The 23,300-nt window shown below is 43.0% G+C and overlaps 2 protein-coding genes across 3 annotated transcripts in view; one reads left to right on the top strand and one right to left on the bottom strand.

Moving 5' to 3' along the window:
• gckr (glucokinase (hexokinase 4) regulator) overlaps nt 1-23,300 on the bottom strand; it is a 74,096-nt gene that overhangs the window by 36,809 nt on the left and 13,987 nt on the right. For both annotated transcript variants that reach the window (XM_061889179.1, XM_061889181.1), the window contains exon 2: nt 603-679. In XM_061889179.1, the coding sequence (XP_061745163.1) occupies nt 603-617 (15 nt within the window). In that variant the 5' untranslated portion in view covers nt 618-679. The remainder of the gene's footprint in view (nt 1-602; nt 680-23,300) is intronic.
• LOC133544117 (XK-related protein 6-like) overlaps nt 15,994-23,300 on the top strand; it is a 41,115-nt gene continuing 33,808 nt past the window's right edge. Inside the window, exon 1 of the mRNA XM_061889182.1 lies at nt 15,994-16,964. Coding sequence (XP_061745166.1) covers nt 16,393-16,964 — 572 coding nt within the window. The 5' untranslated portion in view covers nt 15,994-16,392. The remainder of the gene's footprint in view (nt 16,965-23,300) is intronic.

Here is a 23,300-nt window from a genome sequence, read left to right as displayed (position 1 = left end):
ACTTTAATTCTCCTCGGTCGTCCGGCCGAAAAGGAGGAGGATTAGCAGTTGTTTTTAAAAATGACTTTAAATGCGGTCATGACACATGCGGTCCTCTCCAAGGTTTCTCATAGTCTTTCACATCGACATCCCACTGGGGTGAGTTTTTCCTTGCCCTTACGTGGGCTCTGTACCGCGGATGTTGTTCTGCCTTGTGCCGCCCTTTGAGACACTTGTGATTTAGGGCTATATAAACATTGATTGATTGATATTTTTTGTGACCCAACCAGTAAACCAGCATTTTAAAAAACTAGGAGTTGCAACACTGACCTCTGCCTGTTGGAATCATAAATCATTATGACATTTGGACTACAAAAACCCTGAAAACAAACAAGGGATTTAGTCGAATTGACTCAGCATTGCAGTTCCAATGACCCGGCATTTGGATTGAATATAAATAACCAATTTAGCTTGGTTCAATTAACCCAGCGTTGGTTTAGTCCAGTAGTTACCCAGCAGCTGGGTAGAAATCAACCCAAATCTGGTTGTTTTTAACCCAGCGGTTTTTAGAGAGTGACCTTAAAAACAATTGGCATTGCTACTGAGATTGGTGATGGTCCTACCTCCCATTCGTGCATTGTGGAGAGACAACAGGAGTCGTTTGGGTTGAGAATGAAAACAAGTCGGCGCCCGGCTCTTTCTGCAGTGACAAAGTTCACAAAAACACCTTTGTGATAAGAGTGCTTTTGTCATGCCGCAGCACACATTAACACATTGTTGGGTTGATCCCGGAAAAACTGAGCATTTCGTATCCGTTGGAGCAGAATGTAAGTAAGTAAGTACATTTTATTTATAAAGCGCTTTTCACAGATAAAATCCCAAAGCGCTGTACAAAACAGAGGAAGTAAAAAATTCAATTAAAAAAACAGGGGCAACATCATAAAAAGAACACAAAGTGGAACAAAGATGATAGTTAAAAGGTGCATTAACTAAAAGCTTCAGTAAAAAGAGAAGTTTTCAAATGTTTCTTAAAAAATTCAACACAGTCAAGATCACAGAGGGACTGGTGCAAGTTGTTCTAGAGCAGGGGCGCTCACACTTTTTCTGCAGGCGAGCTACTTTTCAATTGACCAAGTCGAGGAGATCTACCTCATTCCTATTTATAATTTATATTTATTTATTTATGAAACAGACATTTTTGTAAACAAGTTAATGGTGTTTAATGATAATACAAGCATGTTTAACACACATAGATTCCTTTCTTTCATGAAGACAAGAATATAAGTTGGTGTATTAGATTCTGATGACGTGCATTGATTGGAATTAGACAGTGGTGCTGATAACGTCCGCATTTTCAAATGGAGGAAAAAAAAAAAGTCCTCCTTTCTGTCCAATACCACATGAAAGTGGTTGGTTTTGGCATCTCATTTGTCCAACTTGCATACTCGTTTTTAAACACTTTGTTATGAGAGTAGCATATGTGTGTGGCCCTTTAATGTCTGGCAGCAGGTGAGTGACGTCAGTGAGTGTGCGGGTGGGCAAGCAAGTGAGAAAGCAGTCGCTGAGGGCGGGGGAGATATACATTGGCATCAAACTCCGTAGCTTGCTAGCTTGTGCACGCTAGCTTTCTGAGACTCTTATTTTGTTAGCACAGGCAGGATGAAACAGGTCTTTTATGGTGAAGACAGGAACTGTGCAGTCGGTCTTTAGAGTTTTGACAGAAGGTACGGAGTCTCTAGAAATAAAATGTGTTTCTCTGCGTCCGCCCTGTTAGTGATTTTTTTCTTAAATATGAGCTCGCAGCAGCCAGCGTCATCTCACAAGATCCTCGGGTGCCGAGAATGTCAAACAACTGACGAAAGTGAAGTCTTGGTATGATTGATGATTGCTCATTTTTATGTCTTTTTTTAATGCCTGGCTTGAGATCGACTGACACACCCTCCGAGATCGACCAGTCGATCGCGATCGACGTAATGGGCACCCCTGTTCTAGACTGTGGGATCTATAGCCTGGAATGCCAGGTCTCCACGGATTTTGAAACAAGTTTTTGGGATCTTTAGAAGACCCTGGCCTGAAGACCAGAGGCTGCACCCTGAAGAGTAGGGGCATAACCAGAATGTCAGGACTAGAATTTTAAACTCAATTCAGAATTTAACTGGTAAGCCAATTAAGACTGGATAAAAATGGGGGTATTACGGGCTGTTCTGGGTGCACCGGTCAAAAGTCTGGCAGTCGCTTTTGTACAGTCTGAAGCCTCTTTGGCTTTGACTTGTTGAAAAAAGTGAAAAGAGAATTGCAATAGTCAATACGAGACGAAATGAACGTGGGAATGATCATTTCCAGATTCAATCTTAACAAATTTCTAATTTTCTAAATATTTCTGAGATGATAAAAACAGTTTTTGGTCAGTTAACGACAGTGACATTGACTGATCCAACATAACTCCAAAGTTTCTGAGACTGCTTTTAACAGATGCACCCAGACCACCAAAGGAGTTCTTGAGAATGTGTTGATACATTTTGTATCAGGGGGTTGGTTTGAACCCAAGATGAAGCAAACAAGGTAGCCTTTTATCGCATGCTGATCAATCAATCAATCAATGTTTATATATATAGCCCTTAATCACAAGTGTCTCAAAGGGCTGAATAAGCCACAACGACATTCTCGGTTCAGAGCCCACATAAGGCCAAGGAAAAACTCACAACCCAATGGGATGTCAATGTGAATGACTATGAGAAACCTTGGAGAAGACCGCAGATTTGGGTGACCTCCCCACTCCCCCACACTAGGGGCGACCGGATGCAATGGACGTCGAGTGGGTCTAACATAATATTGTGAAAGTCCAGTCCGTAGTGGATCTAACATAATAGTGTGAAAGTCCAGTCCATAGTGGATCTAACAATGGTGAGAGTCCATAGTGGGGTCAGCAGGAGACCATCCCGAGTGGAGACGGGTCAGCAGTGCAAAGATGTCCCCAACCGATGCACAGGCAAGCGGTCCACCCCCGGGTACCGACACTGGACAGCCAGCACTTCATCCATAGCCACCGGACCTGTGCCCCCCCACTCCACAACGGAAAAAAGAAAAGAAACGGCAGATCAACTGGTCTAAAAAGGCGGGTCTATTTAAAGGCTATAGTACACAAATGAGTTTTAAAATGGGACTTAAATATTTCTACTGAGGTAGCATCTCTAACTGTTACCGGGAGGGAATTCCATAGTACTGGAGCCCGAATAGAAAACGCTCCAAAGTCCGCAGACTTTTTATAGGCTCTGGGATTCTCTAATAAGCCAGAGTTCTTTGAACGCAGATTTCTTGCCGGGACATATGGTACAATAAAATCGGCAAGATAGGATGGAGCTGGACCGTGAAGTATTTTATACGTAAGTAGTAAAACCTTAAAGTCCCATCTTAAGTGCACAGGAAGCCAGTGCAGGTGAGCCAGTATAGGTGTATATGTATGTATGTATATATATATATATATTCACCTATATATATATATATATACACCTATATATATATATACACCTATATATACCTTATATATATATATATATATATATATATATATATATATATATATAAATATAAATGTGTGTGTCAGGCTTGCCCCTGACAGTTTGTCTATGTTTTAGTTTTTTCCCCTCCATTTGTCTGTTTCCTGTGTTTAGTATTTCCTGTCTTTTAGTTCCTGTCAAGTGCTCTTAATATGTCGGCTTCCTGCCTTGTTCCGAGTGCTGTGTTCCTCCTCAGTGTGTTTAGTATTTCCTGTCCTTAGTTCCTGTCTAGTGCTCTTACTTTTTCAGCTTCCTGTCTTGTTCCCCGAGTGCTGTGTTCTCCTTCAGCTGCGGCTGACTGGCATCTGGCCACACCTGTTGCCAATCAGCCGGCTCCTATTTGTACCTCCTTTGTCTTGTGTCAGTGGCTGGATCATTGTATTGTCAGTTGTATTGTCGTTGCCTCATGTCACTCTTGTGTCTTTGCTACCTGTCTGGCATCATTTCAGCTATTACCTGTCCTGCTACATCTTGTCCTGGTCGTCGTAGCAGAAAGCTGTTTTTGTTAGCCATTAGCTATTTCCAGTTTTTCTATTTGTTAACCTCTAGCTTCCATGCTAAAGTTCCTTTTTGTTTCTTGTTAGCTTCTATGCTAAAGGCCTTTTGTTTATTATCCGCCCACGTGCGCGCTTTTGGTTTGAACCCTTTGTTTGATTTTGTCTTAGTATCTTTATTAAATCCTGTTTGCTCACTCCATGCCTGCCTCCATCTCTGCATCTTGGCGTAATATGATCAAACTTTCTTGTTCTTGTCAAACGTCTAGCAGCCGCATTTCGTCACAACAAAATGACGTGGTGAGTCACAAAACGAGTCACAACAAAGTGTGGCAAATACAAAAAAAATCTTTCGATACTTGTTATTTTGCTGATATTGGACCGATATCATTATCGGATTGGGACACCCTTATACACAAGACTCCACTGAGATGCTCAGTATGAAACGGTGGACACTAACAACCTCGATAATCGCCATCTTGACTTTGTAGCAGAAGGGGAGGGACTATTTCTATGAAAAAGGAGAGAAGAAGAAGAAGACGTGGGTGCAACTGTAAGTGACATGCACTGAGGTTCTCAGATAACACTCTAAAAAGCAGATGTAAAAAAATGGGCAAGAGGACAATGAGACTTGCCTGAATCCCCCGCTCAGCATCTCCATTACACACAAGCAGAACATCTCCTTCCTAAATGATGCAGCAGCAAAGTCTTTGACCGACCCGAGATAACGTCTTAATTACTGCGTACAGTGCAGTCACTTACGAGTCCCCCGCGCATCAAAACCACAATTGGACTAATTGCATGTTTTGTGTTCTTCCAGGCATGAGTCACACAACATCCCCTGAGGAGTCTTCATCCAGAGAAAAGTGGTCCTTCTCATCTTGTTTGTCAACCATTTGGCCTGGAATTAAAGTATATTGCATTTGGATAATTAAATTTTGTATCAGTAATACTAGTGGTTGTAATTCATGCAAGGAAGGGCTCTGTTGCCATTTATTCATCTGTAAAAATATAGAATAATAATATTTTATAGACTGGCTTGGTCGCTATTCTATATATTTTTGTGATGAAGTTTGACAATGAGTGGTAGTCCAAGACAAAATGATGTAGAGGGCCACACTTAAATGATGCGGCAGACCATAATAAAATGATGCAGCATACCACTACAAAATGACGTGGCTAGTCACGACAAAATGATAAAATAAGCAGTGTGCCGCGACAAAATGATGTGGCGAGTCATAAAAAAATTGAAATGGCAGGCCATGACAAAGTTAAGCGGCGGGTCACAACAAAATGAGTTGCGTGCCCCGACAAAATTGTGTGGCAGGCCACAATAAAATGAAACGGAAGACCACAATAAAATGATGCAGTATACCACAACAAAATGATGTGCCGAGCTACAATAAAATTATGTGGCAAGTCACGACAAAATGATAAAATGAGCAGCATGCTGCGACAAAATGAGGTGGCGAGTCATAAAAAAAATGATACGGTAGGCCACAACAAAGTTAAGCGGCGGGTCACAATAAAATGAGCAGCGTGCTGCGACAATATTATGTGGCGGGTCGCAACAAAATATGGCGGACCACAATAAAATGATGCAGCATACCACTACAAAATGATGTGGCAGGCCACCATAAAATGAAGTGGCAAGTCATGACAAAATGATAACATGAGCAGCGTGCCGGAACAAAATGAGGTGGCGAGTCATAAAAAAAAATTAAATGGCAGGCAACGACAAAGTTAAGCGGTGGGTCACGATAAAATGAGCGGTGTGCCGCGACAAAATTATGTGGCGGGTCGCAACAAAATATGGCGGGCCACAATAAAATTATGTGGCAGACCACGATAAAATGATGCAGCATACCACTACAAAATGATGTGGCAGGCCACAATAAAATGAAGTGACAAGTCACGACAAAACGATAACATGAGCAGCGTGCCGCGACAAAATAATGTGGCAGGCCAAGACGAAATGAGGTGGCGAGTCATAAAAAAAATTATATGGCAGGCCACACCAAAGTTAAGCGGCATGTTAAAATAAAATGACCGGTGTGCCGCGACAAAATTATGTGGCGGTCCACAACAAAATGATGCAGCATACAACTACAAAATGATGTGGCGGGCCACGATAAAATTATGTGGCAAGTCACGATAAAATGATAAAAAGAGCAGTGGGCTTCAACAAAATGATGTGGCGGGCCAAGACAAAATGACGTGGCGGGTCCTAAAAAAATGGATATGACAAAGTTAAGCGGCGGACCACAATAAAATTAGCGGCCTGCCGCAACAAAATTATATGGCGGGCCTCGATAAAATGAGCGGCGTGCCGCAACAAAATGAAATGGCCAAGACAAAACGAGGTGGCGGGCCATGACAAAGTAAAGTGGCGAATCATAAAAAAATGATATGGCAGGCCATGACAAAGTGAAGCGGCAGGCCACAATAAAATGAGCAGTGTGCCGCGACCAAATTATGTGTGAGGCCACAACAAATATGATTTGGCGGGCCACGATTAAATGAGCGGCGTGCCGTGGCAAAATGACATGGCCAAGACAAAACGATGTGGTGGGCCATAACAAAATAAAGTGCCGAGTCATGACAAAATGATATGGCGGGCCACTACAAAATGATGCGGCAGGTCACATTAAAATAGCGGCATGCCGCAATAAAATGTTGTGGCGGGCCACAACATGACATTCACACTGTAACTGAGTAAGAACTGGTACAAAAAAATTAATATACAGATCATGCTCGTCCTAACTGAATACTCATTATTTCATCTTTTAAATCGATATGACAACCTTACCTATGCTTATCATATAAACATTTTCTTGTTTTTGTTTTTTTTAATAAATGATACACTGAAATTGACTGAACTATATTATAAACTGAAATAAAAAAATTTCAAAGGGGTGGTGCAATGTTAATGGACAATATATTGTATAATTTTGTGAAAACATTACAATATATTAATAAAGAAAAAAAAAAAATAAATATATATATATATATATATATATATATATATATATATATATATATATCAATAAATGAATGAAGGGCCACTTTATTTGAATTTTTCCCGCAAATGTATGCCTAGTCCTTTCCTGCTCTGTCACTGATAAGAAAATACTGGCAAACGTTCGGGCTTCACGGTGGCAGAGGGGTTAGTGCGTCTGCCTCACAATACGAAGGTCCTGCAGTCCTGGGTTCAAATCCAGGCTCGGGATCTTTCTGTGTGGAGTTTGCATGTTCTCCCCGTGAATGCGTGGGTTCCCTCCGGGTACTCCGGCTTCCTCCCACTTCCAAAGACATGCACCTGGGGATAGGTTGATTGGCAACACTAAAAATTGGCCCTAGTGTGTGAATGTGAGTGTGAATGTTGTCTGTCTATCTGTGTTAGCCCTGCGATGAGGTGGCGACTTGTCCAGGGTGTACCCTGCCTTCCGCCCGATTGTAGCTGAGATAGGCGCCAGCGCCCCCCACGACCCCAAAAGGGAATAAGTGGTAGAAAATGGATGGATGGATGGCAAACGTTCACTTTTATTTCCATTGTGACCGATGCTGCACAGCATTAGTGCTGGGCTGGTTAACGGTGGTACGGGGATTCATATCCCAGAGACGCACATGTACGTTTAATTTGGTGTTTTGCACAAAAAAAGTAAATTATTGACTTAATTTATTTCCCATTAATTTAGTCTTGGAAACAGTCAAATGATGTGGACAATGTCATTGAACAAAAATGTACAGGCAAAATGAGTCTGTTAAAACATTTCCTCTGTTAAAATTCAGTGTAAAAACAATAAGTGTATAGAAATCACTATAAAAAAAATTCTGCGTCAAACAACGTTCCCTCTCAGGTACGCACCTGTGCAATTGTATACTGCCCACGCGTGTTCTGCGCACGGCAAATCTAGACCGCGCACAAAATCGAATAAAAAGTTAAGCGCATAACAGTGTGCATATCGGCCGTCGCTCACGTGCGCCACTGAATGCTCAAGGAGTTTTGGCGTTTGCTCACATGTATGAAAATTTTGAGGGAAAATTGGTGTCAAATCAGTCCGTGCAAATCAGCGCAAAAATGGTCGTTGTAAACTAAAAAAAAAATGTGGGGAGTCACAAAAAATGTAATTGGTAACTCACAACAAAATGATGTGGCGAGTCACAACAAAAGAAATTGGCAGGCCACAATATAAGGCAGGCCAAGACAAAATGATATGGTGGGCCACCACAAATTTAAGTGGTGAATCACAACAAAATGAAGTGGCAGGCCACATTAAAAGTACATGGCGGGCCATGACAAAATGAAGTGGTGAGTCACAAAAAAATGATGTGGCAGGCCAAGACAAAATGAAGTGGCGAGTCATGACAAAATGATATGGTGGGCCACAATAAAATTAAGCAGCGGTTCACAATACAATGTGGAAAATCCCAACAAAATTATGTGGCTGGCCACAATAAAAAAAAAAGGGGTGGGCATAAACAACATGATACAAATTATTGAATTATTTCTTGTTAATTAATTATTGGAAAAATGCAGACTATTTCATTGAATATCAATCAATCAATCAATCAATCAATGTTTATTTATATAGCCCCAAATCACAAATGTCTCAAAGGACTGCACAAATCATTACGACTACAACATCCTTGGAAGAACCCACAAAAGGGCAAGGAAAACTCACACCCAGTGGGCAGGGAGAATTCACATCCAGTGGGACGCCAGTGACAATGCTGACTATGAGAAACCTTGGAGAGGACCTCAGATGTGGGCAACCCCCCCTCCCCTCTAGGGGACCGAAAGCAATGGATGTCGAGCGGGTCTAACAAATGTGGAAGCAAAATTAGTGCGTTAAAACAGTCCGTCTGTTAAAATTCGGTGTAAAAAAGTAAGTGTATAAAAATCACTATTACAAAAATCAGTGTCAAATAAGTCAGTGTAACGCAGTGCAAAAATGGTGGTTAAAAACTAAAAAAAAAAAGAAAAAAACTAAAATGTGTAAAGCAGACAGACAACTGTGTACCGTGTCAGCATCATCTGCACACCTACCGTTGCCATGACAACCAAGAGGCTTGTCTCCAAGAGTTTGTACATCTAAAAAAACAGTGACGTGGCGAGTCACGACAAAATGACGTGGCGAGTCATAACAAAATTATATGGCAGGGCACAACAAAATTAAGTGATTAGTCACAAAAAAATGATGTGGCGGGCCACGACAAAATTAAGTGGCAAGTCACGACAAAATGATACGGCAGTCCACTGTAAAATGTGCAGCATGCCAAGACAAAATAAATTGGTGAGTCACAAAAAAATTATGTTGCGGGCTACGACAAAATTAAGTGGCAAGTCACGACAAAATGAGACGGCATGCCACGACAAAATAAAGTGACGAGTCACAAAAAATTATGTGGCGGGCTACGACAAAATTAAGTGGCAAGTCACAACAAAATGAGACGGCAGGCCACAGTAAAATGAGCGGCATGCCACGACAAAATAAAGTGGCGAGTCACAAAAAAAAATAATGTGGCGGGCCACAACAAAATAAAGTGGCGAGTCACAAATTTTTTTTGTGGGGAGTCCCAACAAATTTAAGTGATGAGTCACAACAAAATTATGTGGCGAGTCATAACAAAATAATTTGCCAGGCCAAAATAAAATTATATGGAGGCCCACAACAAAATTATACAGCGGGCCACAACAAAATGAAGTGGTGAGTCACAAAACGAGTCACAACTAAATGTGGCAAATCCCGACAAAATGACGTGGCAGGCCAATATAAAATAATGTAGTAGGCATAGACAAAATTATGCAAATTATTGAATTAATTCATTTCCCTTTAACGAATTATTGGAAACATGCAAATGATGCGGACAATTTCATCGAATGTAAATGTGTAAGCAAAATTAGTGCGTTAAAACAATTAATCTGTTAAAATTCAGTGTGAAAAAAATAAGTGTTTAAAAATCACTATTAAAAAAATTTCAATGTCACATAAGTCAGTGTAAAATGGTCGTAAAAAAAAAATCATCAAATGTGTAAAGCAAATAGACAACCGTCTACCGCAGTGTTTTTCAACCACTGTGCCGTGAGATACAGTCTGGTGTGCCGTGGGAGATTATCGAATTTCACCTAATTGGGTTAAAAATAATTTTTTGCAAACCAGCAATTATAATCCGCAAATGTGCCGTTGTTGAGTGTCGGTGCTGTCTAGAGCTCGGCAGATTAACCGTGTAATACTCTTCCATATCAATAGGTGGCAGCAGGTGGCTAATTGCTTTGTAGATGTCGGTAACATGGTTTGTGGTGATCACAATATGCGGGAGGAAGCGTGTAGGTAAAAACGTATTTAACACTTAAACCAAAAATAAACAAAAGGCGAATGCCGCTAAGTATTGTTAAGTGCCACTAAGAAAAGGCATTGAAGCTTAGGGAAACTAAACTAAAACTGAACTGGCTGCAAAGTAAACAAAACAGAATGCTGGACGACAGCAAAGACTTACAGTGTGCGGAGCAGACGGCGTCCACAAAGCGCATCCATATATGACATGACAATCAACAGGATAGCATCCTCACAACATATATAGTCTTGATTGCGAAAACAAAGCAGGTGCGGGGAATAGCGTTCAAGGAAGACATGAAACTGCTACGAGAAAATACCAACAACACAGGAAAAGCCAAAAAAATAGGAGCGCAAGACAAGAACTAAAACACTACACACAGGAAAACACCCAAAAATTCAAAATAATTTACGGAGAACTGAATTTATTGTAATTGTTATTCCACGCCGGATAATCGAACCTCTGATTCAGGAGGAACAGTGTGGTTTTCGTCCTGGTCGTGGAACTGTGGACCAGCTCTATACTCTCGGCAGGGTTCTTGAGGGTGCATGGGAGTCTGCCCAACCAGTCCACATGTGCTTTGTGGACTTGGAGAAGGCATTCGACCGTGTCCCTCGGGAAGTCCTGTAGGGAGTGCTCAGAGAGTATGGGGTATCGGACTGTCTTATTGTGGCGGTCCACTCCCTGTAGGATCAGTGCCAGAGCTTGGTCCGCATTGCCGGCAGTAAGTCGGACACGTTTCCAGTGAGGGTTGGACTCCACCAAGGCTGTCCTTTGTCACCGATTCTGTTCATAACTTTTATGGACAGAATTTCTAGGCGCAGTCAAGGCGTTGAGGGGTTCCGGTTTGGTGACCGCGGGATTAGGTCTCTGCTTTTTGCAGATGATGTGGTCCTGATGGCTTCATCTGGCCGGGATCTTCAGCTCTCACTGGACCGGTTCGCAGCCGAGTGTGAAGCGACCGGAATGAGAATCAGCACCTCCAAGTCCGAGTCCATGGTTCTCGCCCGGAAAAGGGTGGAGTGCCATCTCCGGGTTGGGGAGGAGACCCTGCCCCAAGTGGAGGACTTCAAGTACCTAGGAGTCTTGTTCACGAGTGAGGGAAGAGTGGATCGTGAGATCGACAGGCGGATCGGTGCGGCGTCTTCAGTAATGCGGACGTTGTATCGATCCGTTGTGGTGAAGAAGGAGCTGAGCCGGAAGGCAAAGCTCTCAATTTACCGGTCGATCTACGTTCCCATCCTCACCTATGGTCATGAACTTTAGGTTATGACCGAAAGGATAAGATCACGGGTACAAGCGGCCGAAATGAGTTTCCTCTGCCGGGTGGCGGGGCTCTCCCTTAAATATCAATCAATGTTTATTTATATAGCCCCAAATCACAAATGTCTCAAAGGACTGTACAAACCATTACGACTACGACATCCTCGGAAGAACCCACATAAGGGCAAGGAAAACTCACACCCAGTGGGCAGGGAGAATTCACATCCAGTGGGACGCCAGTGACAATGCTAACTATGAGAAACCTTGGAGAGGACCTCAGATGTGGGCACCCCCCCCCCCCTCTAGGGGACCGAAAGCAATGGATGTCGAGCAGGTCTAACATGATACTGTGAAAGTTCAATCCATAGTGGCTCCAACACAGCCGCGAGAGTTCAGTTCAAAGCGGATCCAAGACAGCAGCGAGAGTCCCGTCCACAGGAAACCATCTCAAGCGGAGGCGGATCAGCAGCGTAGAGATGTCCCCAACCGATACACAGGCGAGCGGTCCATCCTGGGTCCCGACGAGCGGTCCATCCATATATGGTGAGAAGCTCTGCCATCCGGGGGGAGCTCAAAGTAAAGCCGCTGCTCCTCCACATCGAGAGGAGCCAGATGAGGTGGTTCGGGCCTCTGGTCAGGATGCCACCCGAAGGCCTCCCTAGGGAGGTGTTTAGGGCACGTCCAACCGGTAGGAGGCCACGGGGAAGACCCAGGACACGTTGGGAAGACTATGTCTCCCGGCTGGCCTGGGAACGCCTCGGAATCCCCCGGGAAGAGCTGGACGAAGTGGCTGGGGAGAGGGAAGTCTGGGCTTCCCTGCTTCGGCTGCTGCCCCCGCGACCCGACCTCGGATAAGCGGAAGATGATGGATGGATGGATGGATGAATTTATTGTCAATATCAGGGGCTGAGTTAAATTTTTGTATGCTTTCTGCTGGTGGTGTGCCTTGGGATTATTTCAATGAAAAAAATGTGCCCTGGCTCAGAAAAGGTTAAAAAACACTGGTCTACCGTGTCAGCATCATCTGCACACCTATGGTCGCCATGACAACCAAGAGGCTTGCCTCCAAAAGTTCGTACATCTAAAAAACATAGAGGACAAATATGTCATGGAATATACGATAATGTCTATTTGGGGCGGTATAGCTCGGTTGGTAGAGTGGCCGTGCCAGCAACTTGAGGGTTGCAGGTTCGATTCCCGCTTCTGCCATCCTAGTCACTGCCGTTGTGTCCTTGGGCAAGACACTTTACCCACCTGCTCCCAGTGCCACCCGCACTGGTTTAAATGTAACCTAGATATTGGGTTTCACTATGTAAAGCGCTTTGAGTCACTAGAGAAAAGCGCTATATAAATATAATTCACGTCACTTCACATTTATGTTCCATTTAAAAAGGGACAAGCGGTAAAAAATGGATGGATGGATGGATGGGTAGTGATACACCAAAAAAAAAAAAAACACTTGATTAAAATACACGTTATGTTTTATTTTCCTATATTCAAACAAAGTGTTACTGTTCAAACGGTGTGTAATGTCACTGTTGCCAAAAATATTAAATCCATCCATCCATCCATCCATCATCTAAATATGCTTGTTAAATAAAACTTCTGCATTGTTTTTAATGAAAACGTAGGCCTACTACACTACTGTATTTTAATGTTGGTCATTATGGTGGGGAAAAAGATTTAAAGGCCTACTGAAACCCACTGCGATGAGGTGGCGACTTGTCCAGGGTGTACCCCGCCTTCCGCCCGATTTTAGCTGAGATAGGCGCCAGCGCCCCCAAAAGGGAATAAGCGGTAGAGAATGGATGGATGGATGAAACCCACTACTACCGACCACCCAGTCTGATAGTTTATATATCAATGATGAAATATTAACATTGCAACACATGCCAATACGGCCTTTTAAGTTTACTAAATTGCAATTTTAAATTTCCTGCGGAATTTCCTGTTAAAAACGATGCGGAATGATTGTGACGTTATTGGTTGAGCAGATATTTTTATCCCAGTACCACTTACAGCTGAAAGTTTTCTCTTTTCATCGCATAATTACACAGTATTTTGGAGATCTGTGTTGCTGAATCTTTTGCAATTTGTTCATTTAATAATGGAGACATCAAAGAAGAATGCTGTCGGTGGAAAACGGTGGATTGCAGCTGTCCTTAGCAACCGAAACACAGCCGGTGTTTCTTTGTTTGTTGTGAAGCTTTAGCAAACATGTTTCTCTACCACATGTCAACCAGCAAGTTTTGGGATGAGAAAATTGTGATTTTAAGTCGGCTCTTACCGGAGACTTGTGCGGAGCTAGCGTCCTCCTGCAGCAGCTGTCATCCTGGCTCCTCCATTGGCTTCTCTCAGAGACACTGGCGGTCACCGCAGCCCTCCAACTTTCAGGTATGCCTTTATGATCTCACTAAAACACTATTAACACAATAATTAGATAAGAGATTTTCCATAATTATCCTAGTAAATGTGTCTAATAACATCTGAATCGCTCCCACTGCACTCACGTTTTTTTTCCTAGTGCTTCACTCTAACTTTCCTCATCCACGAATCGTTCATCCTCGCTCAAATTAATGGGGAAATCGTCGCTTTCTCGGTCCGACTCGCTCTTGCTGCTGGTGGCCATGATTATAAACAATGTGAGGATGTGAAGAGCCCTACAACCCGTGACGTCACGCGCACATCTTCTGCTACTTCCGGTACAGGCAAGGCTTTTTTATTAGCGACCAAAAGTTGCAAACTTTATCGTCGATGTTCTCTACTAAATTCTTTCAGCAAAAATATGGCAATATCGCGAAATGATCAAGTATGACACATAGAATGGACCTCCTATCCCCTTTTAAATAAGAAAATCTCATTACTACCCACCACGCAGTCTGATAGTTTATATATCAATGATGAAATATTAACATTGCAACACATGCCAATACGGCCTTTTTAGTTTACTAAATTGCAATTTTAAATTTCCCGGGAGTTTTTTCTTGAAAACGTCGCGTAATGATGACGCGTACGCTTGACGTCACGGGCTGTTAGGGAATACGAGCGCTGCACACACACACAGCTAAAAGTCGCCTGCTTTAACGGCAAAATTACACAGTATTTTGGAGATCTGTGTTGCTGAATCGTTTGCAATTTGTTCAATTAATAATGGAGAAGTCAAAGTAGAAAGATGGAGTTGGGAAGCTTTAGCCTTTATCCACTCAAACACACGGTGATTCCTTGTTTAAAAGTCACGGAGGTGAAACTTTACTATGGATCAGAGCGAACATGGATCCCAACCAAATGTCAACCAGCAGGTTTCGGTGAGAAAATTGTGGTCAAAAGTCGCTTCTTACCGGAGATCAGCTGAGCTTGTGCCGCCCATACTGCTGCCGTCGACTTCCCTGAGACACTGTGCGTCAACACACCCGTGGCCACACCCCTCCGACTTTAAGATACTATGTAACTCATTAAAACACTACCAACACAATTGGCAGATAAGGGATTTCCCAGAATTATCCTAGTAAATGTGTCTAAAAACATCTGAATCGCGCTCACTGCCCTTGCCTTTTTTTTTTCTTTCTAGGCCTTCACTCTAAATTTCCTCATCCACGAATCTTTCATCCTCGCTCAAATTAATGGGGAAATAGTTGCTTTCTCAGTCCGAATCGCTCTTGCTGCTGGTGGCCATGATTATAAACAATGTGAGGATGTGAGGAGCCCTACAACCCGTGACGTCACGCGCACATCGTCTGCTACTTCCGGTAAAGGCAAGGCTTTTTTATTAGCGACCAAAAGTTGTGAACTTTATCGTTGATGTTCTCTACTAAATCCTTTCAGCAAAAATATGGCAATATCGCGAAATGTGAAGTGAATCATATTTATATAGCGCTTTTCTCAAGTGACTCAAAGCGCTTTACATAGTGACACCAAATATCAAAGTTACATTTAAACCAGTGTGGGTGGCACTGGGAGCAGGTGGGTAAAGTGTCTTGCCCAAGGACACAACGGCAGTGACTAGGATGGCACAAGTGGGAATCAAACCTGCAACCCTCAAGTTGCTGGCATGGCCACTCTACCAACCGAGCTACGCTGATCAAGTATGACATAGAATGGACCTGCTATCCCCGTTTAAATAAGAAAATCTCATTTCAGTAGGCCTTTAAGAACTACTGATTTAACCTTTTTTTTTTTTTTTTTCCACACAGCTAAACGTGTGATGATGACGTAGGCTAGAATGTCAGGTGGAGGTGTGGGGGTGTTTTTTCCCCCACCAGGAGCACATTCCGTCATTCCACGAATACCTCACTTGCTCTGCGCATGCGCGTGCAGATGTGTCACACCGGGCTGAAGTTGTTCACCGCTAGAGGGCGCAGCGACGGGACAGGACCGGGCACGGGCGGCACCTCGCTTGCACTGCTGCCCGGACACGGAAGGGTTTCGGGGGGTTGAGGTGAGCGTAATAACCGAGAGACGTTTTTTTTCCACTCACCGGCTTCAAAAAAATTAAGATTAAAAAAAAAAAAAAAAAAAAAAGCACGATGCATGACGTCATCAGCTGGAGATGACGGAGCGTGCAGGACCAGATGAGGTCTCCGGTGCTGATGCGGTGACGGTGTCTCCGATGGACCGGGGCGAGGGGCTCTGATGGCTCCTCTCGGCCCGGGCTGGAAGGAGACCCAGAGGGAAGCGAACAGCAGGTATCGGAGGAGTGACTCGGAAGCACCACGGGGCGACTGTCGTGTTTTTCGCCGGAGGGCACGAGCGGGAAGGGGAACATGGCCGCGCAGTCGGACGGTAAAGCCGGGGTGGGTTTCGCCCACTTCTACGACGTCGACGCGGACGAACCCCTGGACTCCGCCGCGCTCCACATCTGCCAGTGCTGCCGCTCGTCGGCGTGCTACTGGGGCTGCCGCTCCGCCTGCCTCGGCTCTCTGGTCGGCGGCGGCGGCGGCCAGTCCGGCGGGGTCGGGGTCCGGGAGACTCACTGCCCGCCCCGGGAGCAGCTGTGGCTGGACTGCCTCTGGATCATCCTGGCCCTCCTGGTCTTCTTCTGGGACGTGGGCACGGACCTGTGCCTGGCGCTGGACTACTACCAGCGGCGGGACTACCTGTGGTTCGGCCTCACGCTCTTCTTCGTGCTGGTGCCTTCCGTGCTGGTGCAGATCCTGAGTTTCCGCTGGTTTGTGCAGGACTACACCGGCGGGGGCCTCGGGGAGGTGGAGGGGCTGACGAAGCGGGGCTCGGTGGCCCCCGGGTGTCACTACCCCGGCAGGGACCGCCTGCAGCTGGCCACCATCTGGCTGTGGCAGGCCGTCGTTCACATCCTGCAGCTGGGGCAAGTGTGGCGGTAAGTGGGCTGCTGATGGGGGCGCGCGCACACACACGCACGCGCACGCAAACACACCCACCTGCACGCTCACACACACACACTTTCTCGTATTTGTTACCTTCTTGAGACCTGAGGGAAAAATGTATACCTCTTTACCAGTGGTCCCCAACCTTTTTGGAGCCGCGGACCGGTCAATGCTTAATAATTTGTCCCGCGGCCCAGGAGGTGGAGGGGGGATTTTTTTTAGTTTTTTCCTTTGTCATGAAAAAGGGAGGTTTTGTGGTTAGTGCACTAATTGTAAGTGTAAATTGTGTTTTTTATGTTGATTTAATAAAAAAAAATATACATATATATTTTTTTAAAAATAAAAATTAATTAAAAAAATCTTCTGCGGCCCGGTACCAATCAGGTCACGGCCCGGTAACGGGCCGCGGCCCGGTGGTTGGGGACCACTGCTCTTTACGACCACCCTTTCTAGATATATAAAGATTTGTATTTACACCATGTGTGTCAAACTCTGGCCCGCCGTGTATTTTCATTTGGCCACACCGTGAACCAACACTAAACGAGAATGACAAGCTAAATTTCGGGAGAACATCCGCACTGTAACACGACATAAACACAACAGAACAAATACACAAAAATGTATACCTCTTTACCAGTCGTCCCCAACCTTTTTGGAGCCGCGGACCGGTCAATGCTTAATTTGTCCCGCGGCCCGGGGGTCATGAAAAAGGGACGTTTTTGTCATGAAAAAGGTAGATTTTGTGGTTGGTGCACTAAATGTAAGTGTATATTGTGTTTTTTATGTTGATTTAATTAAAAAAAAAAGTTTTTTTTTTAAAAATAAAAATTAATAAAAAATACTTCTGCGGCCCGGTACCAATCAGGTCACGGCCCGGTACCGGGTCGCGACCCGGTGGTTGGGGACCACTGCTCTTTACGACCACCCTTTCTAGAAATATAAAGATTTGTATTTACACCATGGTGTCAAACTCTGGCCCGCCGTGTAATTTCATTCGGCCCTTGAAGCAATATCAAATTAACATTAGAGCTGGCCCACCGGTATTATACAGCGGCGGTGTTGTTGTAACACCGCATTCACCGCTAATACTCATACTAATGCAATGCAAGCTTGGTCAACAGTCATACAGGTCACACTGAGGGTGGCCGTATAAACAACTTTAAGATTGTTACAAATATGCGCCACACTGTGAACCAACACTAAACGAGAATGACAAGCTAAATTTCGGGAGAACATCTGCACTGTAACACGACATAAACACAACCGAACAAATACACAAAAATGTATACCTCTTTACCAGTGGTCCCCAACCTTTTTGGAGCCGCGGACCGGTCAATGCTTAATAATTTGTCCCGCGGCCCGGGGGTTGGGGGGGAATTTTTTTTCTTTTTTTTTTTTCTCCTTTGTCATGAAAAAGGGACGTTCTTGTCATGAAAAAGGGAGGTTTTGTGGTTGGTGCACTAATTGTAAGTGTATATTGTGTTTTTTAGGTTGATTTAATAAAAAAAAAAAAAGTGAGATAGGCGCCAGCGCCCCCCGCAACCCCGAAAGGGAATAAGCGGTAGAAAATGGATGGATGGATGGAAGTTTTTTTTTTTTAAATAAAAATTAAGAAAAAATTCTTCTGCGGCCCGGTACCAATCAGGTCACGGCCCGGTAGGTTGGGGACCACTGCTCTTTATGACCACCCTTTCTAGATGTATAAAGATTTGCATTTACACCATGGTGTCAAACTCTGGCCCGCCGTGTATTTTCATTTGGCCCTTGAGGCAATATCAAATTAACATTAGAGCTGGCCCACCGGTATTATACAGCGGCGGTGTTGCTGTAACACCGCATTCACCGCTAATACTGATACTAATGCAATGCAAGCTTGGTCAACAGCCATACAGGTCACACTGAGGGTGGCCGTATAAACAACTTTAAGACTGTTACAAATATGCGCCACACTGTGAACCAACACTAAACGAGAATGACAAGCTAAATTTCGGGAGAACATCCGCACTGTAACACGACATAAACACAACAGAACAAATACACAAAAATGTATACCTCTTTACCAGTGGTCCCCAACCTTTTTGGAGCCGCGGACCGGTCAATGCTTAATAAGTTGTCCCGCGGCCCGGGGTTTGGGGGAGAATTTTTTTTTTTTTTTTTTTTTCTCCTTTGTCATGAAAAAGGGACGTTTTTGTCATGAAAAAGGGAGGTTTTGTGGTTGGTGCACTAATTGTAAGTGTATAGTGTTTTTTATGTTAATTTAATAAAAAAATAAAAAATTTTTTTTTTTTTTTTTTTTAATGAAAATTGATAAAAAATTCTTCTGCGGCCCGGTACCAATCAGGTCACGGCCCAGTAATGGGCCGCGGCCCGGTAGGTTGGGGACCACTGCTCTTTACGACCACCCTTTCTAGATATATAAAGATTTGTATTTACACCATGGCTGTCAAACTCTGGCCCGCGGACCAAATTTCCATTTGGCCCTTGAGGCAATATCAAATTAACATTAGAGCTGGTGTAACACCGCATTCACCGCTAATACTCCCCCCGATTTTCCAAGGAGACTCCCAAATTTCAGTGCCCCTCACGAAAATCACGGGGCAACCATTCCCCCAAATTTCTCCCCATTCCCACCTGGACAACAACATTGGGGGCATGCCTTAAAGGCACTGCCTCAAGCGTCCTCTAAAACCTTTCGTCACGTCCGCTTTTCCTACGTAGAAACAGCGTGCCGGCCTAGTCACATGATATATGTGGCTTTTACACACACACACACACACACACGCTAATGCAATGCAAGCTTGGTCAACAGCCATACAGGTCACACTGAGGGTGGCCGTATAAACAACTTTAAGACTGTTACAAATATGCGCCACACTGTGAACCAACACTAAACGAGAATGACAAGCAAAATTTCGGGAGAACGTCCGCACTGTAACACAACATAAACACAACATAACAAATACACATAATCCCTTGCAGCACTACCTCTTCCTGGACGCTAAAGTATAACAATTTATCATTAGCCTGTGGGAAAAGTTTATTTTGAGATTTACCTGAGAAGGCTGCAAATAGAAAAGAGGCATTCAATTTCCATTTAAATTTGATTTGATATGCCATTGCTATTTTTTACATTATTAGTATTATTTGAAACTCGATTTTGCATGTCACTATGAAGTTATATAAGTCTCACTTGTTTAATATTCAATGCAAAACTTGTTTGGGTCCCTATTAAAAGGTTAATTCGTTCAACCTTGGCCCGCGGCTTTGTTCAGTTTTAAATGTTGGCCCACTCTGTATTTGAGTTTGACACCCCTGGTTTACACCATTGATAATATATGCATACTATGCAAATATATCAATCAATCAATCAATGATTATTTATATAGCCCTAAATCACTAGTGTCTCAAAGGGCTGCACAAACCACAACAAAAACCATCCCCATAACATACACACTATAATAGTTAGATGAGAAGTGTTTGTACAACTGGTAGACGTTTGAGGAGGTTTTAGCAAGGTGGGGAAGGGGCTGGTTATAAATCTCTAGAGCGGGGGTCACCAACCTTTTTGAAACCAAGAGCTACTTCTTGGGTACTGATTAATGCGAAGGGCTACCAGTTTGATACACACTTAAATAAATTGCCAGAAATAGCCAATTTGCTCAATTTACCTTCAACGCTATATTATTAATAATTAATGTGGAAACACTGATCATCTTAATGATTTCTCACAATAAATATATATTTTTGATGATATGTTTTAAATAAGTTAAAACCCAATCTGCACTTTGTTAGAATGTATAACAAATTGGACCAAGCTATATTTCTAACAAAGACAAATCATTATTTCTTCTAGATTTTCCAGAACAAAAATTTTAAAAGAAATTCAAAATACTTTGGAATAAGATTTAAATTTCATTCTAAAGATTTTCTAGATTTGCCAGAATAATTTTTTTGAATTTTAAATCATAATAAGTCTGAAGAAATATTTCACAAATATTCTTCGTCGAAAAAACAGAAGCTAAAATGAAGAATTAAATTAAAATAAATTTATTATTCTTTACAATATAAAAAAAAAATGTCTTTCTGAAAGTTATAAGAAGCAAAGTAAAAAAATAAATGAATTTATTTAAACAAGTGAAGACCAAGTCTTTAAAATATTTTCTTGGATTTTCAAATTCTATTTGAGTTTTGTCTCTCTTAGAATTAAAAATGTTGAGCAAAGCGAGACCAGCTTGCTGGTAAATAAATGCAATTAGAAAAATAGAGGCAGCCAGCTCGCTAGTGAATAAATGAAATGTAAAAAATCGAGGCAGTTCACTGGTAAGTGCCTGTATTTGATCTATTTTTAGAACAGGCCAGCGGGCGACTCATCTGGTCCTTACGGGCTACGTGGTGCCCGTGGGCACCGCGTTGGTGACCCCTGCTCTAGATATATCCGATAATGTTTTTTTTGCCCATGTCCGATATTCCGATATTGTCCAACTCTTAATTACCGATTCCGATATCAACCGATATATACAGTCGTGGAGTTAACACATTATTATGCCTAATTTTGTTGTGATGCCCTGCTAGATGCATTAAACAATGTAACAAGGTTTTCCAAATTATTCAACTCAAGATATGGAAAAAAAATGCCAACGTGGGACTGCCATATTTATTATTGAAATCACAAAGTGCATTATTTTTTTAAACATGCTCTCCCTGAAAGAGCATGAGGAGGTTAAGGTGTGCTAAGTTGAGGTGGGGGAAGGGGTATGGGGAGTAGCGAGGCGTGTATATTGTAGCATCTCAGAAGAGTTAGTGCTGCAAGGGTGTCTGGGTATTTGTTATGTTGTGTTACGGTGCAGATGTTCTCCCGAAATGTGTTTGTCATACTTGTTTGGTGTGGGTTCACAGTGTGTCGCATATTTGTAACAGTGTTAAAGGCCTACTGAAATGAGATTTTCTTATTTAAAACGGGGATAGCAGGTCCGTTCTATGTGTCATACTTAAACATTTCGCAATATTGCAATATTTTCGCTGAAAGGATTTAGTAGAGAACATCGACGAAAATGTTTGTGAGGCCATGTGGTGATATCCTTTAATGATTGATGTCGGTTTTTGATACAGTGCCGTCTGAGGGATCGAAGGTCACGGTCATTCAATGTTGGTTTCCGGCCATGCCGCTTACAGCGAGTGATTTCTCCAGATACTCAGAACCTTTTGTTTATATTATGGACTGTAGATGTTTGAATCCCTAAATGTCTTGCAATTGCACTTCGAGAAACGTTTTTCTTAAACTGTTTGACTATTTGCTCACGCAGTTGTGGACAAAGGGGTGTAACTCGCCCCATCCTTTCTTATGAAAGACGGTGCATTTTTGGGGAAGCTGTTTTTATACCCAATCATGGCACCCACCTGTTCCCAATTAGCCTGCACACCTGTGGGATGTTCCAAATAAGTATTTGATGAGCATTCCTCAACTTTATCAGTATTTATTGCTACCTTTCCCAACTTCTTTGTCACGTGTTTCTTGCATCAAATTCTAAAGTTAATGATTATTCAAAAAAATAAATAAATAAATAAAATTAGCAGTTTGAACATCAAATATGTTGTCTTTGTAGCATATTCAACTGAATATGGGTTGAAAAGGATTTACAAATCATTGTATTCCGTTTATATTTCCCAACTCATATGGAAACGGGGTTTGTAGACAAAAAAAAACATTTTGCATCACAAACGAATGGGAGATATTGACGAATCAGAAATTGTATTTTAAAATAACTTAAAATGCCGCTTCATACCGCTCTCCCAATGGGTGTGTGGAAAAAATGTGTCTCCTCTGTGTCTTTATATTTTTCTGTACCCTTTTGCCTTATTCTTTGCTCTCTGAGAAAACTCCTTTAGTTGTAGGGTTAAATCAACCAGCCTCCGATGCACACACACACACACACACACACACACACACACACACACACACACACACACACACACACACACACACACACACACACACACACACACACACACACACACACACACACACACACACACGTCCTACGCAATGGACCCTCCTACCTGGGGAAAGTGTAAGGGACATAGGGGGAGGGGGAACTGATTGAGATGGATTGTGAGCATGGAGGAGCACTGGGAAGAGAGAGCCGAGGCACAAGAAGTGGGTGCAGGAGAGAGGATGGAGGTGATGATGGGATGTAGGATGAAGGAGATGGGAAGGGAGGGGAAGATGTGGGAAAAGGTTGCTTGCACACAACACCAGAAAAAAAAAGGGTGGTGGGGGGTGGAAGAAAAAAGAGAGTGATGGGGGAGGGTTGGTGTATATAGGATCCACT

This window comes from Nerophis ophidion, linkage group LG27 (assembly GCF_033978795.1).
Source record: "Nerophis ophidion isolate RoL-2023_Sa linkage group LG27, RoL_Noph_v1.0, whole genome shotgun sequence".
NCBI lineage: Eukaryota > Metazoa > Chordata > Actinopteri > Syngnathiformes > Syngnathidae > Nerophis > Nerophis ophidion.
This window is presented reverse-complemented; position numbering and strand designations above follow the sequence as displayed.